Source organism: Terrapene carolina, unplaced genomic scaffold, assembly GCF_002925995.2.
Source record: "Terrapene carolina triunguis isolate 2854851 unplaced genomic scaffold, T_m_triunguis-2.0 Scaffold190, whole genome shotgun sequence".
NCBI lineage: Eukaryota > Metazoa > Chordata > Testudines > Emydidae > Terrapene > Terrapene triunguis.
The window spans coordinates 446,406-464,299 of NW_020664541.1; the positions used below are offsets into that span (position 1 = coordinate 446,406).

The 17,894-nt window shown below is 43.2% G+C and overlaps 1 protein-coding gene across 1 annotated transcript; it reads left to right on the forward strand.

Annotated features, from left to right (window-relative positions):
- Nucleotides 1-1,149: 1,149 nt before the first annotated feature.
- ATP6V1E1 (ATPase H+ transporting V1 subunit E1) lies at nt 1,150-17,129 on the forward strand. The gene is made up of 9 exons (XM_024210487.1): nt 1,150-1,257; nt 5,519-5,584; nt 7,189-7,298; nt 8,160-8,226; nt 12,007-12,096; nt 13,617-13,685; nt 14,207-14,301; nt 15,502-15,589; nt 16,562-17,129. The coding sequence occupies exons 1-9, from the start codon at nt 1,225-1,227 to the stop codon at nt 16,622-16,624; spliced, it is 681 nt and encodes a 226-aa protein (XP_024066255.1). The 5' UTR covers nt 1,150-1,224; the 3' UTR covers nt 16,625-17,129.
- Nucleotides 17,130-17,894: the final 765 nt, after the last annotated feature.

Here is a 17,894-nt window from a genome sequence, read left to right on the forward strand (position 1 = left end):
AAATAGCTGCCATAATCTCTTGTACTATTATTTCATTAAATGAGTTAAGATAATTAGCTTGTGTCAGAACATTATTTGGTTTGAGGCACTGTAAATGTTCAGTAACCAGAGACAACCCAAAATGTAGAAAGAAGTAAGAATGTGACAAATATTCAATATGTAACTGAATAGTGCTATTTTCCAGTAATTCTGCAAACCAGAATAAATATATATGGCTAGGGAAAGCTGTTTTAAATCTGGACACACAGAAAGAAATGGAAAAACAAAACAGAATTCTTGGTCATGTAAGAATGGACACAGTATTTGAGAATGCTCCCAAAAAAGGCAGATGAGGAATAATTTAGGTAAGGAAATATCAGGCAAGAGAGAGGAGGCAACAATCTAGTTATTGTATCCCTGACGTACTCCTGTAATGAAATCCTGGAACTGTAGCTCTAAGCCATAAGAGTATAGTGGCTCTCAGTGTCCCCAGGAGGCATCATAAAACCGTCCATATATGCATCTAAAAGTTCTTGCTTCATCTTGCCCAGCCTCTTGCCACCTTTATGCTCCTTGTCTCTTCCTGATCTTGGCTTCTTGTATTCTTCCATACTAAACCATGTCTGGAATGCTCCATCCACTGTGCCGTCCCGTGATGCACTATTGCCAACCCAAAGCACTGAAAACTATTAAGATTTTACAAAATAATGTCAGATTCTTTATTTGCCTTCTGGTTTGGGGTCTTTTCAGGTATGTTCAGGTCAGATTTTCAAGCTTTTTTGGCAACCATAACCCTGGGAATGTTTTTTAAATGAATGCTGCAATTCTCCTGTAGTGAAATGATTCCAGGTGCTTGGGCTGTAAGAAAAATCCCAAACTGAGCAAGCGCCGCAGCCCCCACTGGAGCCGGGTCACCGTTGCTGTGTCACCTCATAACACTGACAGGCTTGTTCTGGGCTGGTAACTAGGACAGGGATCAACTCCCTGGCTGGGGCGGCCCCGCCCCCCGGTCTCACCAAGTCACACTATAGGGCTCTAGCGCGCATGCGCGGCCTGCCCCATAACGTCACCCCGAGCCTCGGTTCCCATTGGCGCAGGGCAGCGGTGGTGGGCGGGGTTGGAGTGACGAAGCTCCCGCAGCTGTGACCCGACCGACCGACCGACCCGGATTTGATTCAGTCAGATCCTAAAGAGCCCGGAGTGTCCCCAGCAACCGTCGCGCGCCGCCCTTCTCCCGCCGCAGCCATGGCGCTCAGCGATGCCGACGTCCAGAAACAGGTACCGGGCCCGGCCCGGCTCCTCCGGGGCTGGGGGTGGGGTCAGGCCGGTGTTCGCGCCCCGGCGTCCCCGGGCGGGGCGGGGGGAGGGTCAGGGGTGATTCTTCCTCAGGTCTGGTGCTAGAGCTGCTCCTCCGCGACCCTTCTGCTCTCGCCTGGACCATGCCAGGATCTCGGGCCCTGGTGACAGGGAGGGGATGCGGGGCGGGGGGGGGCAGGTTCATGGTTTTTTTTTTTATTGTATACAATCTAATGACCAGGTCAAACACTCTGTATTTAAACACTGACCACTAAAGTACTGAAACAATTTAATATTATCGTTTATTTCTTGTAATTCACACGTCAGCATGTACTACTACTACTACTAGTAAAAAAGTCTACACTTGAGGTTTGCAATTCACAGTTCATGTCCAAAAAACAGGCCTTGACATTCCAAAGCACAAGAATTTTCTAGCACTAGTACAGAAATCTCTCACGCTAAAGGCCAGAGAATACACTGCATTGACAATTAAAATAGCATTCCTGGGGCTGCCGATGTCCAAGGCCGTGGGGAACTTTGGGGACAGAGTTCAGGACCATGGGCCAATACATTCACTCATCCTCAGGTCTCCCCATGAGCTGTGGGATCCTCCCTCGTTTCCTGCCCTAAAGGGCTTGTTGCGCTGCTGTCACCATGCCCAGGACCTGGGCGAGGAGCAGCTGCATTGGTGGTGGTGCTGACCGCATCAGTGCAGTCGGTGCTGGAAAGTGCTGGGGGACTGAATGGCTGTGGGGGTAGACAGCTAGGGGCTGGGAGGCTCTAGCCACCCCCAACAACTTAGAGATTGCATTAATAACCAAAGCCCAGGTTAGGAAGAGAAGCTTGTTTATCTCTCTTCATTCAAAGCGGACATGTTTTTTGTCAAGGTACGAAACTACTCATTAAAACAATAGTCGTCAAAAATAAAAGGTGTCTCATCCCCTGCTGACTGGGATGACAGGGATAGTGCTATTGATATTTAAGCTATTGGTAACCTATTGCTACATTCCTGGCAAAGGTAGCTGAGTAAGAAACCTCTCCCTTCCCCCATTTAAAGAGTGTCTGCTGAAGGAAGAACAGTGACAGCCTTGTACCATGGAGAAACAGCAACTGGAAAATCCTATGAATAATACCCATGCTAGCCGGTGAATAAGGGGATCTGACTGCAAACTGAACAATGGCATTTTTAAAAAAAACCAAAACGTGTATTGGAAGCACAACACATCTCCCAGTAGCATTGGGAGCTCCTGTGTTGACAGCAGACTGGGGGGTTTCTAAAGTATTTGGATGGCTTCTGAAGACAAGAGATGATGGAAGTGGTCATGGTTGATCTTGTTTTTATCATATTATTGTGCAAGTATCAGATCACCCCAACACTCATCTGGTGTTTTGTACATGACATCAGATTATTTTCTACAGAAATTACGTGTAAACTTGAATTTGATTATAATGGCTGAGCAGTACTCGCTTATAGTCTGGCTCCTAGAGTGTGTAGACTCTTCAACTGTCAAATGACTTTTGTACTTCAGATCTGGAGGGAAAGCAGTCATCTGTGAACAGCAGCCTAGTTTGTGCTGCTCCTTTGTAAATTTCCACTGAAGGCTTGGCTTTTTACGCTATCTGGCTGTCCTTTTGGGTCCGGACACACACTGTTCTCATTGACAGTAAATAGTGTCCTTGATAACAAAGTGGTCTGACCTGAATTGCAAATGGTGCACAGTGATGAAAATTGCACCGATCCAGTCAATGCTGGTCAGTGAAGTTTCCTCTCAAGTGATGGGCAGATCAAACAGGTTTGATGCAGGATCAGCCATTCCTTTTCAGGTCCCGTAAACGCTTACTGCATCTCTTCCCTTCTCATTCAGCAAATCTGATTGGCAAAGGACCACTGTGTAGTGAGTACACAAACAGTAACTTAGCATCCCTATTTGCCTTCTGGAGATCCTCCCTTAGCTCCCTACCTTCACTTGCACAACCAAACTTTTTGGCATGTCCTCAGTTATCATAACTTGAGCTGGCACTGTTAGTCACTATGGGACTGAACTTGAAGGGTGAGCTTTGACATTGGAAGGGGAATAGATCCTAACACTGGAGCTCTGTTCTGTATTCAAATCTAACAACTGTAATATATCTGTAATTGGATTTTGTTCAGCTAAAAAGTAGGGGATGATCCTGTCCTCGTATTAACTGAAAATGCAAAATGCAGTAAACTGCATGACAGGTCAGTATAGGCCCTGATAGAGGTAGGAAACAGTTTGACCTTATCACTTTCAATATGCTCAATATTTTCAGTTTTTAAGAGACCCTCCCATGACCACTTCCAATACTTGGTTCATTCTGCAGACCATAGTTTGAAAATTATGTTGCAGTTGGTTGAATAGTAAGCGAGCCCTTTTGAAGCTAACTTAATACATTACCTACTGTCTGTGGGAATTTAATCAAAGACTATTACAATTCTTGGAAAATCCACTAGCCTTCTTTCTCTAGGAAACTCTCTTGGGCAAGGGCCATCAATTTTGGGAGAAACTAAGCTCTCTTTCACAAAAATAAAACTAAGTTTGCCAAATGTCCTATTAAAACTTACACTATTTAGAGATGTGGAAGTCCCATCTTGTTCTCTGCATTCTGCAAAAAACAAAATGAGCTTTTGATCCCCTCGTTCTGGGAACTCAAGCTTTTCACAGAAATAGGGTACTTTTTGATGTTTGCAGGCAATGCTGTGTGCTACTGAGATGGCGACATGGGGAAACTCTGTATAGTCACATCATTTCTCTCTTATCCTCTGAGTAAGGAGGCAGAGTTTCTTGAGGCACCCAATGTAATCCTAGTGCTGCCAGAACTAATTCTGCCGAGGAGTATGATGCTACATAACAACTTGGTTGTCTCTCCCAGCAGTGGGTATTCCCAATTTGTATTCTGAGTCCCACTGAGAGACTCTGCTTCCAGCTTAGTTTGAGTTAATTGACTCCTAAAATCAGAAAATCGCTAACTCTTTTCCTCCCCACCCACTCCCAGTTCTGCTCTCTGAAACAACACTGGAGTTCATCCTTGGTTTGACCTCGCCATTGCTAGAATCACTTTCCTCTGGAGCACTGTGATTCCTTTTTTTATGATGGTCCCTATGCTCTGGACTTCAGAGGATTTTAGAAAGCTGTGGCCCAATGATTCCATCCACAAAGTGGGCCCATAACTAACCCTTGGAGTCATATAATCTCTGAATCCAAATCTGAATTGTTGTTTTGGCTTTCAGAACACCCTCTTCATCCACTTGTTCTGCCCTGCGTGTCTCAACTTCTCCATCTATGGCCTGTCTACTCACTTCACTTTCCCCTCATCCCCTGAAGCGCATGCTCTACTGCACATGTTGACCTATCTTCCTAGTCAGATTCTTTTCTCTGTAGTCATGTGTACAAAGGATGTAAATGGGAATCCTTCCTGCATGTTGCTGTGGCTTGCCTTGTCCAAGAAAAGTCTCTTCGCTACTATCTGTATACTGAAACCGTCTGTACAGCATAGGCCACTCAATGGTTAGCATACTGTTGCCCAGAGTTGGTTACAACATAGTTTCAAGTTGCAGTGTAGTTGGGACTGCTATTGAACATGCCCACGGCTTTAGTCTGAACTTCTAGCCCAGTCACAGAACGGTGAAGTTCACAACATACTGGAATAATATTGCAACTTGGTCCCCTGAATGTTGCATGTACAGCTCAAATACTGTTTTTAAATGGCTCTAGCTAGAAAGGTTCATGTATGCAGGTCCTTGAAGCAGTTCATAATGTACTTTAAGCTTCTCCCCACCCACCACAGACTATTGCACAATTTTTTAAATATACTTATAGGGCTTTGGAGTGAAGCCTGGAGCACGGAGCAGCTCCGGAGCAGTGGAGCTGCAGGTTTTTGCCTGGAGCTGGAGCAGAGCCGGAGCACAGCTCCAAAGCCCTGCTTATAATCCAGAGAAGACCTGCTGATGCTATCCAGAGAAATGGTGTTAGATGGAACCTTGTCTAAAACAGCCCCTGGCTGTTTCTCTTCTAAACTCGTGTGACTTGTTTGCTTGTTAGGTAGGAGGAAAACAAGAACCACTACTGTATGTGAGATGGGATTGGGGGGGGGGGGGGGGGGTGTGTGTGTGTGTGTGTGTGGAAATATTGTGGAGTTCAAAAGAAAAGTTTTTTTTGTTTTTTTTTTCCCCTCGAGCAAGTGCTTCTCAGCAGAATGTAACTGTGTGTCTATTCTATTACAGATCAAGCATATGATGGCTTTCATCGAGCAGGAAGCCAATGAAAAGGCTGAAGAAATAGATGCCAAGGTAACGAACAAAAAAAGCCATTAGATGGTTTAATGTCAAGAACTCCAAAAGGAGGTGGATCGCATCTGACATTCTGAGTTGCTTCCCAGTCATACCATCAAAAACAGTACTACAATATTCCTAGAAGCCACATTATTATTTTGTCATGTAATTCCTGTACGTGGAGCAAGTTAACTACTGAATAAAATTAAATATTTTAGTTTGTGCCAAATTAATACAATCAAGGGAACTGAGCTGAAGCTGCCCTTTCACCCGGAGTCTCCTTATTAATGCCTAGATGTGAACACATTTGTACGCAAGATCACATGTTGATTTGTTAATACTTCAGGGGAGCTAAGGGTAGCGTGAGCATGGATTTTGCATAAAACAGACTGGATTAAATTGGTCCTTCTAACTTCAGTGGCGTTACAGAGATGAATGTGACCCATTTCTACATTTGTTTTACTTGGGGCTTGTGTACACACAAACTTTCACCAAAATAACTAAATTGGTTTTAATTCTCACTTCTTGTTTTTGGTGTAAATCTGTGTGTGGACGCTCTTATTCCTGAATCAAAATAGGACAGTTAATCCCTTGCCAGCTATGATTTGCAGCCATGTTAAGGAACCACGGCATAGATTTAAATAAAGTTGGGGGGAAAGCATGAACACGTCTATATTAACAAAATGGAATGCATTATGCCAAAATTGTAAGGATCCACTAATCAATCATTAATGGTTGACTACATTACACATTAGGGCCAATTATGTCAGTTCATATTGGAAAAGAAGGTCTAAAGTATGGATCCGTTGGAATGATAGCCAATGTCTTGTTGAAATGAGATTGTGAATATGATCAGTTTAGCACAGTAGTTTACATGCTAGAAATGCTTATGCAAAGTGACTGAGCAAATACATTGCTTATTTTTTCTTATTTCTTAAATCTAAAATGGGCCCTATCGCTTCTCTCAAAGTATGGGTAAATAGTCAAGACTCACGACACTTTTGTAGCTGGGTATTTGTAAATCATGTACAGCTCTTACCACGTTTTCATATGTGAGGGGACCAGCCATGCTCTAAGAAGGCAGTAACTCCCACGTGTATCCTTGTTTACAGCTTACCGGTAAGTGGTTCAAGAACAATAAATAATTGTGCTAAGTTGACAGTTATAATATTTAGTGATTCTTTCAGAATCTCTCCCATCACCTTTACTGCTGCAGTCAAAGATTAAACCAATTCTAGAGTTCAGACAGAACAAGTGTCGTGGATTGGACTTCTGGTTACTCCTAGTTAGCCTACTAGTCTTTGCTCACTCGCTGATACTTGAGAATTGTCTTATCATTCCTATTTCAGGAATCAAAACTGGACAGGAAAGCAAATGATAGGTGCCAAACAAGGATATTGCAGTGGTCCGATTAACTGAGCAGCAATTAGTAAGGCCCTAGTTCAGCAAAGATCATGCTTAAATCTCACTGACTTCAGTGAGCTTTAAGGTACACGCTTAAATGCTTTGCTTAATAAGTACCTTGAGTCTCCTCACCTAGCCTTTAGTTTAGTGAAGTGAATTGAACTGAGTATCTTCTAAAAGTCAGCCTCAATTTCAACTGTGTGACTGTTTCTCTGTAGGCAGAAGAAGAGTTCAACATTGAGAAGGGTCGCCTGGTGCAGACACAGAGACTGAAAATCATGGAGTACTATGAAAAGAAGGAAAAACAAATTGAACAACAGAAGAAAATGTAAGTCACTTAGGCTGCCTGGCTTGCTACAGAGCTTGAAAAAATCGGTAGCTTGCCAGTGATACACAAACAATCTTTCGCTAGCAAGTGGAGAGGACGTAGCTAAACATTTCTGCAGAATGTGAATTTTCACATATGAGAAAAGGTTTAAATCCTTACTGTTGAGAAGAAAATTTGAATGTGGACTTGAGGCACTGTAATCTTCCTGAATCTGCAGACACTGTTGCTACTGTTTACAGCTTTCTCAAACGCATCAAAATTGGCAACTCTTACAGCAGCAAAGTGAAGCTGACTTGGCATTGATGCTCCTTACAGGAAAACATGTCCCAATAAATTGAGGTTAAGGGGTGGATAGGTAATAGTAGACTCCAGCTCTTCCCCCAATTGAAAGAGTCTGGATTGATTTGTGGTAAGGTAGGGAAGAGAAAACTCTCGCTTCCAGCAGCTGAGGGTACATTAGGGGCCTTGCTGGCAAGCTTCAGATACATCAGCCATAGGCTAATTCTAAATAGTCCCATGCAAAGTGCAGGGATAATACCTAAAGAGAACAGCAGATGTGGTGGAGAGGTCTAACAAACTCTTTATGCTCTGTCCTGCTCCATCGCTGGCACAACTAATTCTATCAGTATTGGTCTTGGTGGCTAGTTTCTCTTGAGTAGTTTTTCTGGTTTTGTTGTCACTTGTGCAAATTCAAAGGAGGATGGCTTTTATAGTAAGCGAGGAATTTATCATAGCTGCTCTTGAAGCAGATTCCAATAAGTGTGTTGCTCTAACATGTAAAGCATGCAATTAAAATATTTGCTGTGCCACTATTGCCATCTAAAGCTTGATGCACTGATTCAATTTTTCCATTTTTTGCAGTCAGATGTCCAACCTGATGAATCAGGCAAGATTGAAGGTCCTCAAGGCAAGAGACGACCTTATTGCAGTGAGTATATATTGCCTCTATAGTAAAGGGACGGGGATTCTCCCCATCAGAAGTTAAGGAATTACCCGATCCAACCACTAAACAAGCATCTGAATTTTTTTTTTATAGTGATCAAATGAGATGTGTACTTGACGCATATATAGACTAAAAAAATGGCTTTGCTAGCTGACTTTAAAAAAACATTCTTAGTTGGTGGCTTTCTGTACATGTGAATTCAGGCTTTTTTGGCATACACTAGTATTGTGTTTTCACAGCTACACTTTGCTGTTTAGGGAAGATATATCTGTCTGCCAGGAATCTCAGTTGCAGTGTGTGGTTAAGTTCAGCCCTGTGATTTTTATTCACAGAATGGGAAATGTCTCTTACTTCCTCTTTTGGCACTCAGTTGTGTAACTGGGTGACAAGAGGCCCACAAAATGCCGAGTTGCTTCAGGCAACTAGAACTGAATGTATGCAGTGATACTGAATGGCTGGGCTTCAGCAAGCTTGACAAGCACTTCCTGTAAATAAATACTACCAGAAAAATCCACATAGTGGACTGTCTCTCTCCAACAGTGGCCCAGGATGGATGGAAAGGCTTTCCTCTTGGTCTATCTGGTGGACAGTTTATGCCTGGCAGCATGAAGACTTATAACCCCTGTAATCATCTTGTCATAGATAATATATCGGTTACATTCACTATGAATAACGGTAGCCATACTCCAATGTTACGAAAGGCCTCAGTTATAGCTTCTGTGAGAATAACCTGCCAATCCCACGATATGTAAAGTCCCTTGTCCTGTCTGAGGCACACTCTTGTGTGTTTCAAATACTAGGTGATGCTGCTGAGCCATCAGATAGTCCTGTTTGTGAGAACTACAGAAATCAAGAATAAAATACCATCTGTAGTATTGCTTGTTCACAACACTGTTCTGAAAAAGGATTTGGTAGGAGGGGATATCAGCATAGATATAGGATCTTTGATTCTTTCATCCTAGTGCCACATTTGTCAACCATTGTGAATTTGGTGAGATTTCTAATACTGTGTATTTAGAGGAGAAGGGTGGGGAAAGAGTTAACTCAACTCCATTGTGAAACGATCTATGTTGAATAATCTCTCCCTGACCATGCTTTGAGCTGACACAGTCACATGCTTCTGAATGGTGCATAAGACATTTCCTTCCTCATTTTAAAGTATTTCAAGTCCTATTGTACTAGCTCAGTCTTCCCTTCTTGTTACTTGGTCTTCAAAAGGCTGGCCAGTAAGGGATGGGCACTTCCAGAATTTTTGGATTCTAGGGCAGAAGGCATAACTAGGTTTGACAGTGAGGGGAACTCGGGATGGTCTTGTTAATACTCTAGCATTCAAAACATAATACACACTCTTGTTTATCAAGACACACTTTCCTGCCCCATGGAATCACTTGTATCGGGTATTTCCCTGCTTCTGTTTTAAAGGTTACAACAGCACATCATGGGGTTGCGTCTTCTTATATATGTACCATAACGTTTCAGTTTGGGGGACACACGACTGTACTCAGATCGAAACTTTAGGATATTTTATTTTTCTGGGGCATTGAGGAAAGAATATTTGAAGGGGAGATGATATGGTAGATGGGAGCAGAGTAACAGGGCAGCAGCAGAAATCCTTAAACATGGACTCTAAAATAGTGTGAAGGACCTCTGTGAAGTCAGACTTGATGCTCTGTTGCCTCGGAACAGAGAATCCAGACTTTAATGTCAAAATTGACACTGACAGATGCAGCATTTTACATAATATACAAAAGACAAATAGAGGTCCACAGCCATATTTATTTGAGCTCTTTCAATAGATTGAACAAAGTATCTATTTTTATTAATGAAAACAGGACACTGGGAGCTATTAAAAATTAATAGCAGAACAGGGATCTGGGCTGTGAGAATAATTAGTCTCCCTTAGGCCATGTTTAGGATGTACTATGCTGCTTTGACTACTTTATAGATCTTATCTTAGAGTATCTAACTTCTCAAAAGTGAAGATAGCCAGGTGAGCATTCAAGAAAAATACTGCTATTCTTTGGTACTGAATTCAATCTAAATTTAATGTCCCCTATTGTAGGCAGTACTATTCTCCCAGGCTGGAGTCTTCTACCAGGCCAGTTCTAGAATGTTATGATCACTTTGCAGATTTGCATTTTGCATGTGAAGGATTTCCGTACAATTTTGGGGTAGGGGAAAAAAAAGTTGTAGTTGACTGCTCTCTTAGGCAGCCTGCAGTATATCATAGAAATGTAGGGCTGGAGGGGACCTCAAGATGTCACCCTGTCAATTCAGTCTCAGCCTGGTGGGGATAATTTGTACCTAGACCATCCCTGACAAGTGTTTTGTCTAATCTGTTCTTAGAATCTTCCAGTGATTGGGGATTCTACAACCTCCCTAGGTAACCTGGTTCCAATATTTTATTAGCTGTAATAATTAATTAGAAAGTTTTTCTTAATAGCAAACCTAAATCATCTTTGCTGCAAACTAGGCTGATTACTTCTTATCCTACCCTCAGTGGCCATGGGGAACAATTGATCACCATCTTCTTTATGACAAACTTTTACATATTTTAAGACTTCTGGCCTCCCCTCAGTCTTCTCTTCTCTTTAGATGAAATGTCCCTAATTCTTTCAACCTCTTAATAAGTCAGATTTTCTAAACCTCTTACCATTTTTGTTGCTCTCTTCTGGACTCTCCAGTTTGCCCACCTCTTTCTTAAAGTGTAGTGTCCAAAACTGGATACAGTTCTCCAGCTGAGGCCTCACCAGTGCTGAGTAGAATGGGACAATTACCTCACATTGCATAAATATGACATTTCTTTGAATACATCCCTAAATGTCAATTTGCGCTTTTTTTGTTTTTGCAGTAGCATCACACTGGTTCATTCAATTTGTGATCCACTATAACTCCTAGGTTCCTCTTCCACAGTGCTGCTGCCTAGCCACTTATTCCCCCTGTTGGATTTGTGCATTTGATTTTTTTTTTTTTTTTCCCCCTTCCTAAGTGCAGTACTTTGCAGTTGTCATTACTGACTTTCATCTTGTTGACTTCAGACCAGTTCTCCATGATCTGCTGTCATCCTGAAGCAGCAGACAGTAGGAGAAACAACTCTAGCTCATTCAGCTAGAATAGCATTAATGAACTGAATAAGCATTGCTTGTGGCTAGGTAATCCTTTACTACAGTAGAACCTCGGAGTATGAACACCTCGGGAATGGAGGTTGTTCGTAACTCTGAACAAAACATTATGGTGGTTCTTTCAAAAGTTTACAACTGAACATTGACTTAATAAGCTTTAAAATTTTACTATGCAGAAGAAAAATGCTGCTTTCCCTTTTATTTTTTTTAGTAGATTATGTTTAACACAGTACTGTACTAGTTTTTTGAGGGGGAAGAGGAGGGAGCGGGGAAAAGTCTCTGCTGCTGCCTGAGTGTGTACTTCCGGTTCCAAATGAGGTGTGTGGTTGACTGGTCAGTTTGTAATTCTGGTGTTCATAACTCTGAGGTTCTATTGTACTGTGATTTTTCCTTGCCTATAAAAAGGAATTCCTAGTTAACATTCACTTTGGGTACTGAACAGGGTAGTGGGGAAAGAAAACCTTTTGTGAAAGCTGTTGCTCAGTGCACACAGAGATGAGGGTCTGGACTGAATTATCAGCTGCACTGTAAACTTGCTTCTTGGCAGGGTACATAGCTGCACTAAGAGTACAGGAGGATGGTAGGCATAGAACCAAATGGAGAAATAGGAGGACTTTGCTGACCTGATCTCTTCTTTCTGTAGGATTTGCTGGCTGAGGCCAAGCAGAGACTTGCCAAGGTGGTGAAGGATGGTGCCAGGTACCAGACATTGCTGGATGGACTGGTTCTACAGGTAAAATACTCAAGCCATAGTAAAAGGCTGACTGCATCCCTAGCCTCAAACACAAACCCTCTGTAGGAGTACTACTGCTGTTTGGAGACTACCTTGAATAGGCATATTTAAAACTACCACTTTCGCTATACTTCCCAATCTTAGCTCACAAGGCCCCAGTGTACTTGAGATTGGGAAGAGGTGGATGGGGTGCAGAAAGCTTAAATTCTTGAGTACTTTCATCTGAATATGAAAGAAACAAAAACACAATATAATGGTCACAAAACACAATATAACTGCTTCATCTTAAGCTGTCCTTAAGTGAGCACAGCTCAGGAGTGCACACTTCAGGAGAGATGTGCACATCTCGAGTTTCTACTGCACATTCTCAGGATGAACTCCTCAAATGCACACTCTGGAAAACATCTCCTTCAACCCCCGCAAAGTTTAGGAAAGTGCACAGTCCTGTCTGTTTTCATTCCAAATTTTACACCAAATCCAGATTTGTATGGCTGTAGCTTTGACCAGGTTTTTTCTGTGGTTTGGTATGTCTGTCTGTCTGTCTGATAGATGCTGTTCCCCTAAACTACATGTCTGGCTAAAAATTCCACTTTAGGCTTTTTTAGCCCCATAAGTTTTACTTTTGGAATTCCTGCAAATGCAAGTAAGGGTTTTAATGGAAACTTGTACCTCAACTATAGTGGCCACCACTGGCAACTGCTGTAATACAAGAGCTTGTCATAAATATTACCCCATGTCCTTTTGCTAGGAACTCTTTAAAGTGTAATTCTAGTTTTCTCCTCTGCAGTCTAACAGTTTCTGTTCTTTCAAGTCTTGTTTTTGATCCAGTATTTCTTTCCTCTTGCCACCCTCAGACCCCTCAATGTTAAGGGTGCCTTGAAACCTGTAGTCTAAGTTACTCCATAGCAGGGATTAATAGTGTACTTCTAATTGCCTGTCTTACTGTCAGGCCCTGCCTGTTGCTGTTCACTTGCACACTGGATGACCCAACCTCTCTGTGTTTTGGAAAGAACGTTTGTCTTTGTCAGAAGTCTGATGCACTATGTGGTCTCCAGCTTGTACTACTGTCCACTTATTCCTGTAACAGTTTGGCACAGTTGGTGGTATCTGTTCAGAGACCAAGGACTGCTGCATGCCTTAACTAGAAGCTGCATATTTGTTCAGTCTAGTGTGTGACTGTTGACTCTTAGCCTGCCTTTTCTCATTCTTCTCAACCAACCCTCAGTGTTGTCCAGATTTAGTTGCTGTTGCACCCCAAAATCAGGATTATTTACTTCCTGCATGAACAAAACCATTGGTTCCCATGGGTTGCCCAGTAATCGATAGCTAGTCCTATTTCAGAATGACAGTAAAAAGGGGACTTGTAACCAATGAACTTTCATCTTCACTGTATGAAATAAGTAATGGCAGAAAGTTGCTTAGTCTTATAACTAATCCCCAAAAATGACAGGAGCGGATGAATCAATTATAAGATGATGGGCGTTTCCTTCATCTCCTCTTACTATAGTTGTCTCATATAGGGTTTCTACCAGCTGCTTGAGCCCAGACTGAATGTCCGTTGCCGGAAACAGGATCTCTCTATGGTTAAGGTAAGGGGGTTCTGGCTACAGTAGCGTAAAATGTCTCCAAAAACAAAGCCAGGGCATTGTGACTGCAAAGGTCTCCCGCTTGGAACCTGTTAGGCAAGATAAGAAGGCAGTGGGGCTGGGGCGATTCACTACCAAGTAAAACACTTCTGTTGCAAATACCTCATCTCTTGCATGATATGCTCTTCAGGTTGGGGAGTGCCTTCCTCTGTTTGAAAAGCACCTAGCAAACTTTAGGTTCTGCCATAATATAAGGAATGATGACAGCTGCTACTGGTTCAAGATTCAAAGGGAGGAGTAAATGTGTTGCAAAGTAGGTAGGCCACAACCATTTTTCCTACAGCACCACCTTCCCGGAGAGGCTGAACTAATGAATGAGATTGAGGCACCTAATTGTTTATTTCCCCTCCGTGCCTGTTCCACTAATGCAAACTAAGTAGCCATCAGTTCTGTGCAATGCTAGCAGAGGGCTCCATGTGTCTTTCAAATCTCTGGCCTGAAGTGGAATATCTATTGTGTTCCAGGCTGCTGTACAGAAGAGCATCCCCATCTACAAAGCTGCTACCAAAAAAGACATTGATGTTCACATTGACCAGCAGACATTCCTGCCAGAAGATATGTAAGGAATACAGTAGCTTTCCGTGCTGGGTAGTAACTTGTTGGAGTACCACTGAGAGCACATCTGCCACTAGTTAGTGGGAGTTGACTCCTCCTGACACTGAAGATCTATTCTCTTGCCTGCTGTGCAGTTTCCCAGGCAACTAAAGATGAGAGTTATCTTGCTGCAGCCCCCAAACCAATTCACAGCGCAGGGGAATGTTTGGTCTAGGCCAGTGGTTCTCAAAGCCGGTCCGCCGCTGGTTCGGGGAAAGCCCCTGGCGGGCCAGGCCAGTATGTTTACCTGCCGCGTCCGCAGGTTCGGCCGATGGCGTCTCCGACTGGCCACGGTTCGCTGCTCCAGGCCAATGGGGGCTGCAGGAAGCGGCACAGGCCAAGGGATGTGCTGGCCGCCCTTCCCGCGGCGAATCGCGGCCAGTGGGAGCCGTGATCAGCCGAACCTGCGGACGCGGCAGGTAAATAAACCGGCCTGGCCCACCAGGGGCTTTCCCTGAACAAGCGGCGGACCGGCTTTGAGAACCGCTGGTCTAGGCAAGAGCAGTTAGTAACTCAGTATAACTTCTCAGTCTGTTAGAGATGAAAGGAATGCAAGTGAAGCCCAAGTTTAAGGTTCAACATAAAGCAAAGAACAAAGCTGTGAGGGGGAATGTGTGGTTTATAGGTGTCCAGCTGATAGGCTTTGTCCTCCAAAACTGCCAGAAAATTGGTTCTGTAACAGAGAAAAGAACACTTGAATGATGCACTCAAGTTAAGATCTAATGAACTTGTTACATAGAGCTATGAATGGTACAAGAAATAACACTTCTAAAGGTATCTGTATAGTACATTGCCTCTTTTCCCAAAATCTGAAAATTAACCCTCGTAGCCTAATTTATATTTATTGGGTGGTGGAGAGAAGGCTCAGCTGATTGACTGAAGTAATCATTTTTCATACCTAAAATTTCCCTAGGTCCAATCTATCCTTAAAACACTAGGTAGTGATGACCCTTACCCATTAGGATGCTCTGCAAACACCATTGTTCGGGCTGTCTCATTCTCTTCATCAGGTTATTTTAGCTTCCAGTGTAATGGGAGTAAGATTGGAGTCCATTTAAAGGCAGAAAGGAGGCCACACACTTCTGTTGATTCATCCCTTTGACACACATGGGAGAGTGGCTTTTTGTCAAGTTGAGGTCTATTGTAATGTCTGTTTTCTCTCTAGTGCTGGAGGTGTTGAGATCTATAACAGTGATGGTAAAATCAAGGTTTCCAATACCCTGGAAAGCCGGCTGGATCTCATAGCCCAGCAGGTGAGTTTGGGAAAGAGGGAGTTGGAGCCCTCCGTACTCAATCTGCTAGGCTTTCTCCTTTCATGCCATGTTCATCTTGATTGGTAAGGTGGAAAGCTTCATCTTGAAGTCAGCATCCCTTAGTCTCAATCATCCTCTTAATCTTCAAAATAACTTCTTATGGGATCAGGTCTCTTTAGATGGATGACAAGCAAACGGTTGAAAAAAGTAGACTTGAAAATTAAGCTATCCAGCTGGTTGTATGGAGGTTGGGGAGGAGCACATCTCTACCACAGTAAGAAATCCTCTCTTCAGAGTTTTATGCTCAGCTAGGTTCTTGAGAAGCTAGATTATTGAAAGACTAAGTCTCTAAAGAACCAAACTGCATTGAAAGATCCTGTTACTGAATAGTACAAAAATAGATGGTGTTCATAAAGCTCCACTGCTAGTGGCAGTACATGGGCTAATAGAGAACCATTCCACTAGACAATGTGAGATTCTTCTCAAGTCCAGTGTAGAAGGAAGACCTTGCAACCCCACCATGCCTCCAATTAATCTTGGTTTTGGCAATATAGACCTCCATATTCAAAAGACTAAATTCTGTCCTTGGGAGAGATTTAGGGCAACTATTCTAGAAACAATTCTGTGTCCATAACTAATGCAGATCATGGATTTGATCTAGGTGGGGTGATCACATGCCTGAGCTTAACAGGTGATCCCTCTGGCTCAAGCTGCAACAGTGTTAGTGATTGCAGTCTGCTCACAGTGAGAAACCACCACCAGTATCTAGCAGGTGAACTTGTAAATCCCCTAAAGAGTTGGCTGCACTGACAGAAGTCCTCTATTCATTCATGGCTCCAGCATGGAACTGCAGCTTAGGATTTCTTAACTTTTGTGCATATTAAGTTGCTGTTAGTGCTTAACTATTTTAGTATTTATTACTGTGCTGTTCTATACAAAGCCTCTTAACTGGTGCACCCACTCTCTCAACAGATGATGCCAGAAATCCGAGGGGCACTCTTTGGTGCCAATGCCAACAGGAAGTTTTTGGACTAAGCCTGAGGGAAAGTGGAATCTGTTCCACTGCCATATTGAGGAGAGATGCAAAAAAGCATCTGGTCATTTAAACCCTAAAAAAAAAAAGTACCTTTTCAATGCTATAATGTGTTGTCCAATGTGTGTTCTTCAGTGGAATAATTTTGCATAACTGCTGCGCTTTGCCTGACTTATCAAGTGGTTACAATGTATTAATCAAAATGAGGTGAAGACCAACCCGTCCAGAAGTGACACTGGAGAATGGATGCAGTTGGGCTCTTGGCTTGTCCTGCACTCCCGGGGCTATAGTAAAATTAGTGATTGTGAAGTACGATGCTGCCCATGGGAGCAACTTTTCCAGTTAAGGGCTTCTCAGTGTTCTGTTATACAGAGGGCATGCAACCCTTCCCTGGGTGAGAAGTGTAGCTTGTTACTTGGTCAGGCCCAGAGTTTTCTGTTCTGTATATGTGCGTAAAGTCTGAGCCTGTACTACTTAATTTATTAAAAATAAAAAGATGTGTGTACACGAAGTGCACTGTAGTCTTTGACCAGCATGCTGTGACTCAGGAGTAACTAGAAGAGGTTGGGTAGGGATGTCTAGGTCAACAGCTAAGTACATCACATCACCAGCTCTAACAGGATCTTCTGTCTGTAGGTACTTGCTAACTATATTTAGCACACTTGAGTTGAACTCTGTGTGACCTGATTGCTGTGTAGAGAGTTTTATAGGAGAAAGATATTAAAATACTCCTGGGGGAATTCTGCACCAAAAAATTAAACTCAGCAAAATTTGTCAAAATAACACTATATAATCACACCAGTTTAAATTATTTTGGTGACTTATTTCAAAATACTTGTCAGCAAGTATGTCTGTGACACACCCCCTCCCCACCCCCTCAGGAGTAGAGTGTTAATACACCCCCTACCTCACGGAGCTCAGCTGAAGGCCTCCCCCCAACCCACTTACCCCTACCTCCTAGGGGCCAGATGCAGGCCTACCCCCCCCTCCGCCCAGCCCAGACACTCTCTCACATACACCCCAGAGCCCAGCTGCTGCCCCCCCCAGCCCAGACACACTCACCCCCTACCTTCCTGGAGCCCAGGTATCCAGAGGGAGAAACAGCCTGATGCTGGGCTTGCACAGAGTTTCCTGCATGCCACCTCCTTCCTTCAGGGCATGCTGGGAACTGCAACTGTTGGGAACCCTTCAGTTCCCTCTCCCCAGCCTTATTTTCTGTTTGCGAGCTGGGCTCTGCTGAGTGCAGTGGCCCCTAGTGGTGACTAACATCTC

Excerpts from the sequence above, each read along its gene's own strand:
- ATP6V1E1 (XM_024210487.1), top strand. The coding sequence starts at position 1,225 with ATGGCGCTCAGCGATGCCGACGTCCAGAAACAG. Across the intron at positions 13,686-14,206 it reads AGGATCTCTCTATGGTTAAG|GCTGCTGTACAGAAGAGCAT; the intron begins GTAAGGGGGTTC and ends ATTGTGTTCCAG. Across the intron at positions 15,590-16,561 it reads TGGATCTCATAGCCCAGCAG|ATGATGCCAGAAATCCGAGG; the intron begins GTGAGTTTGGGA and ends CTCTCTCAACAG.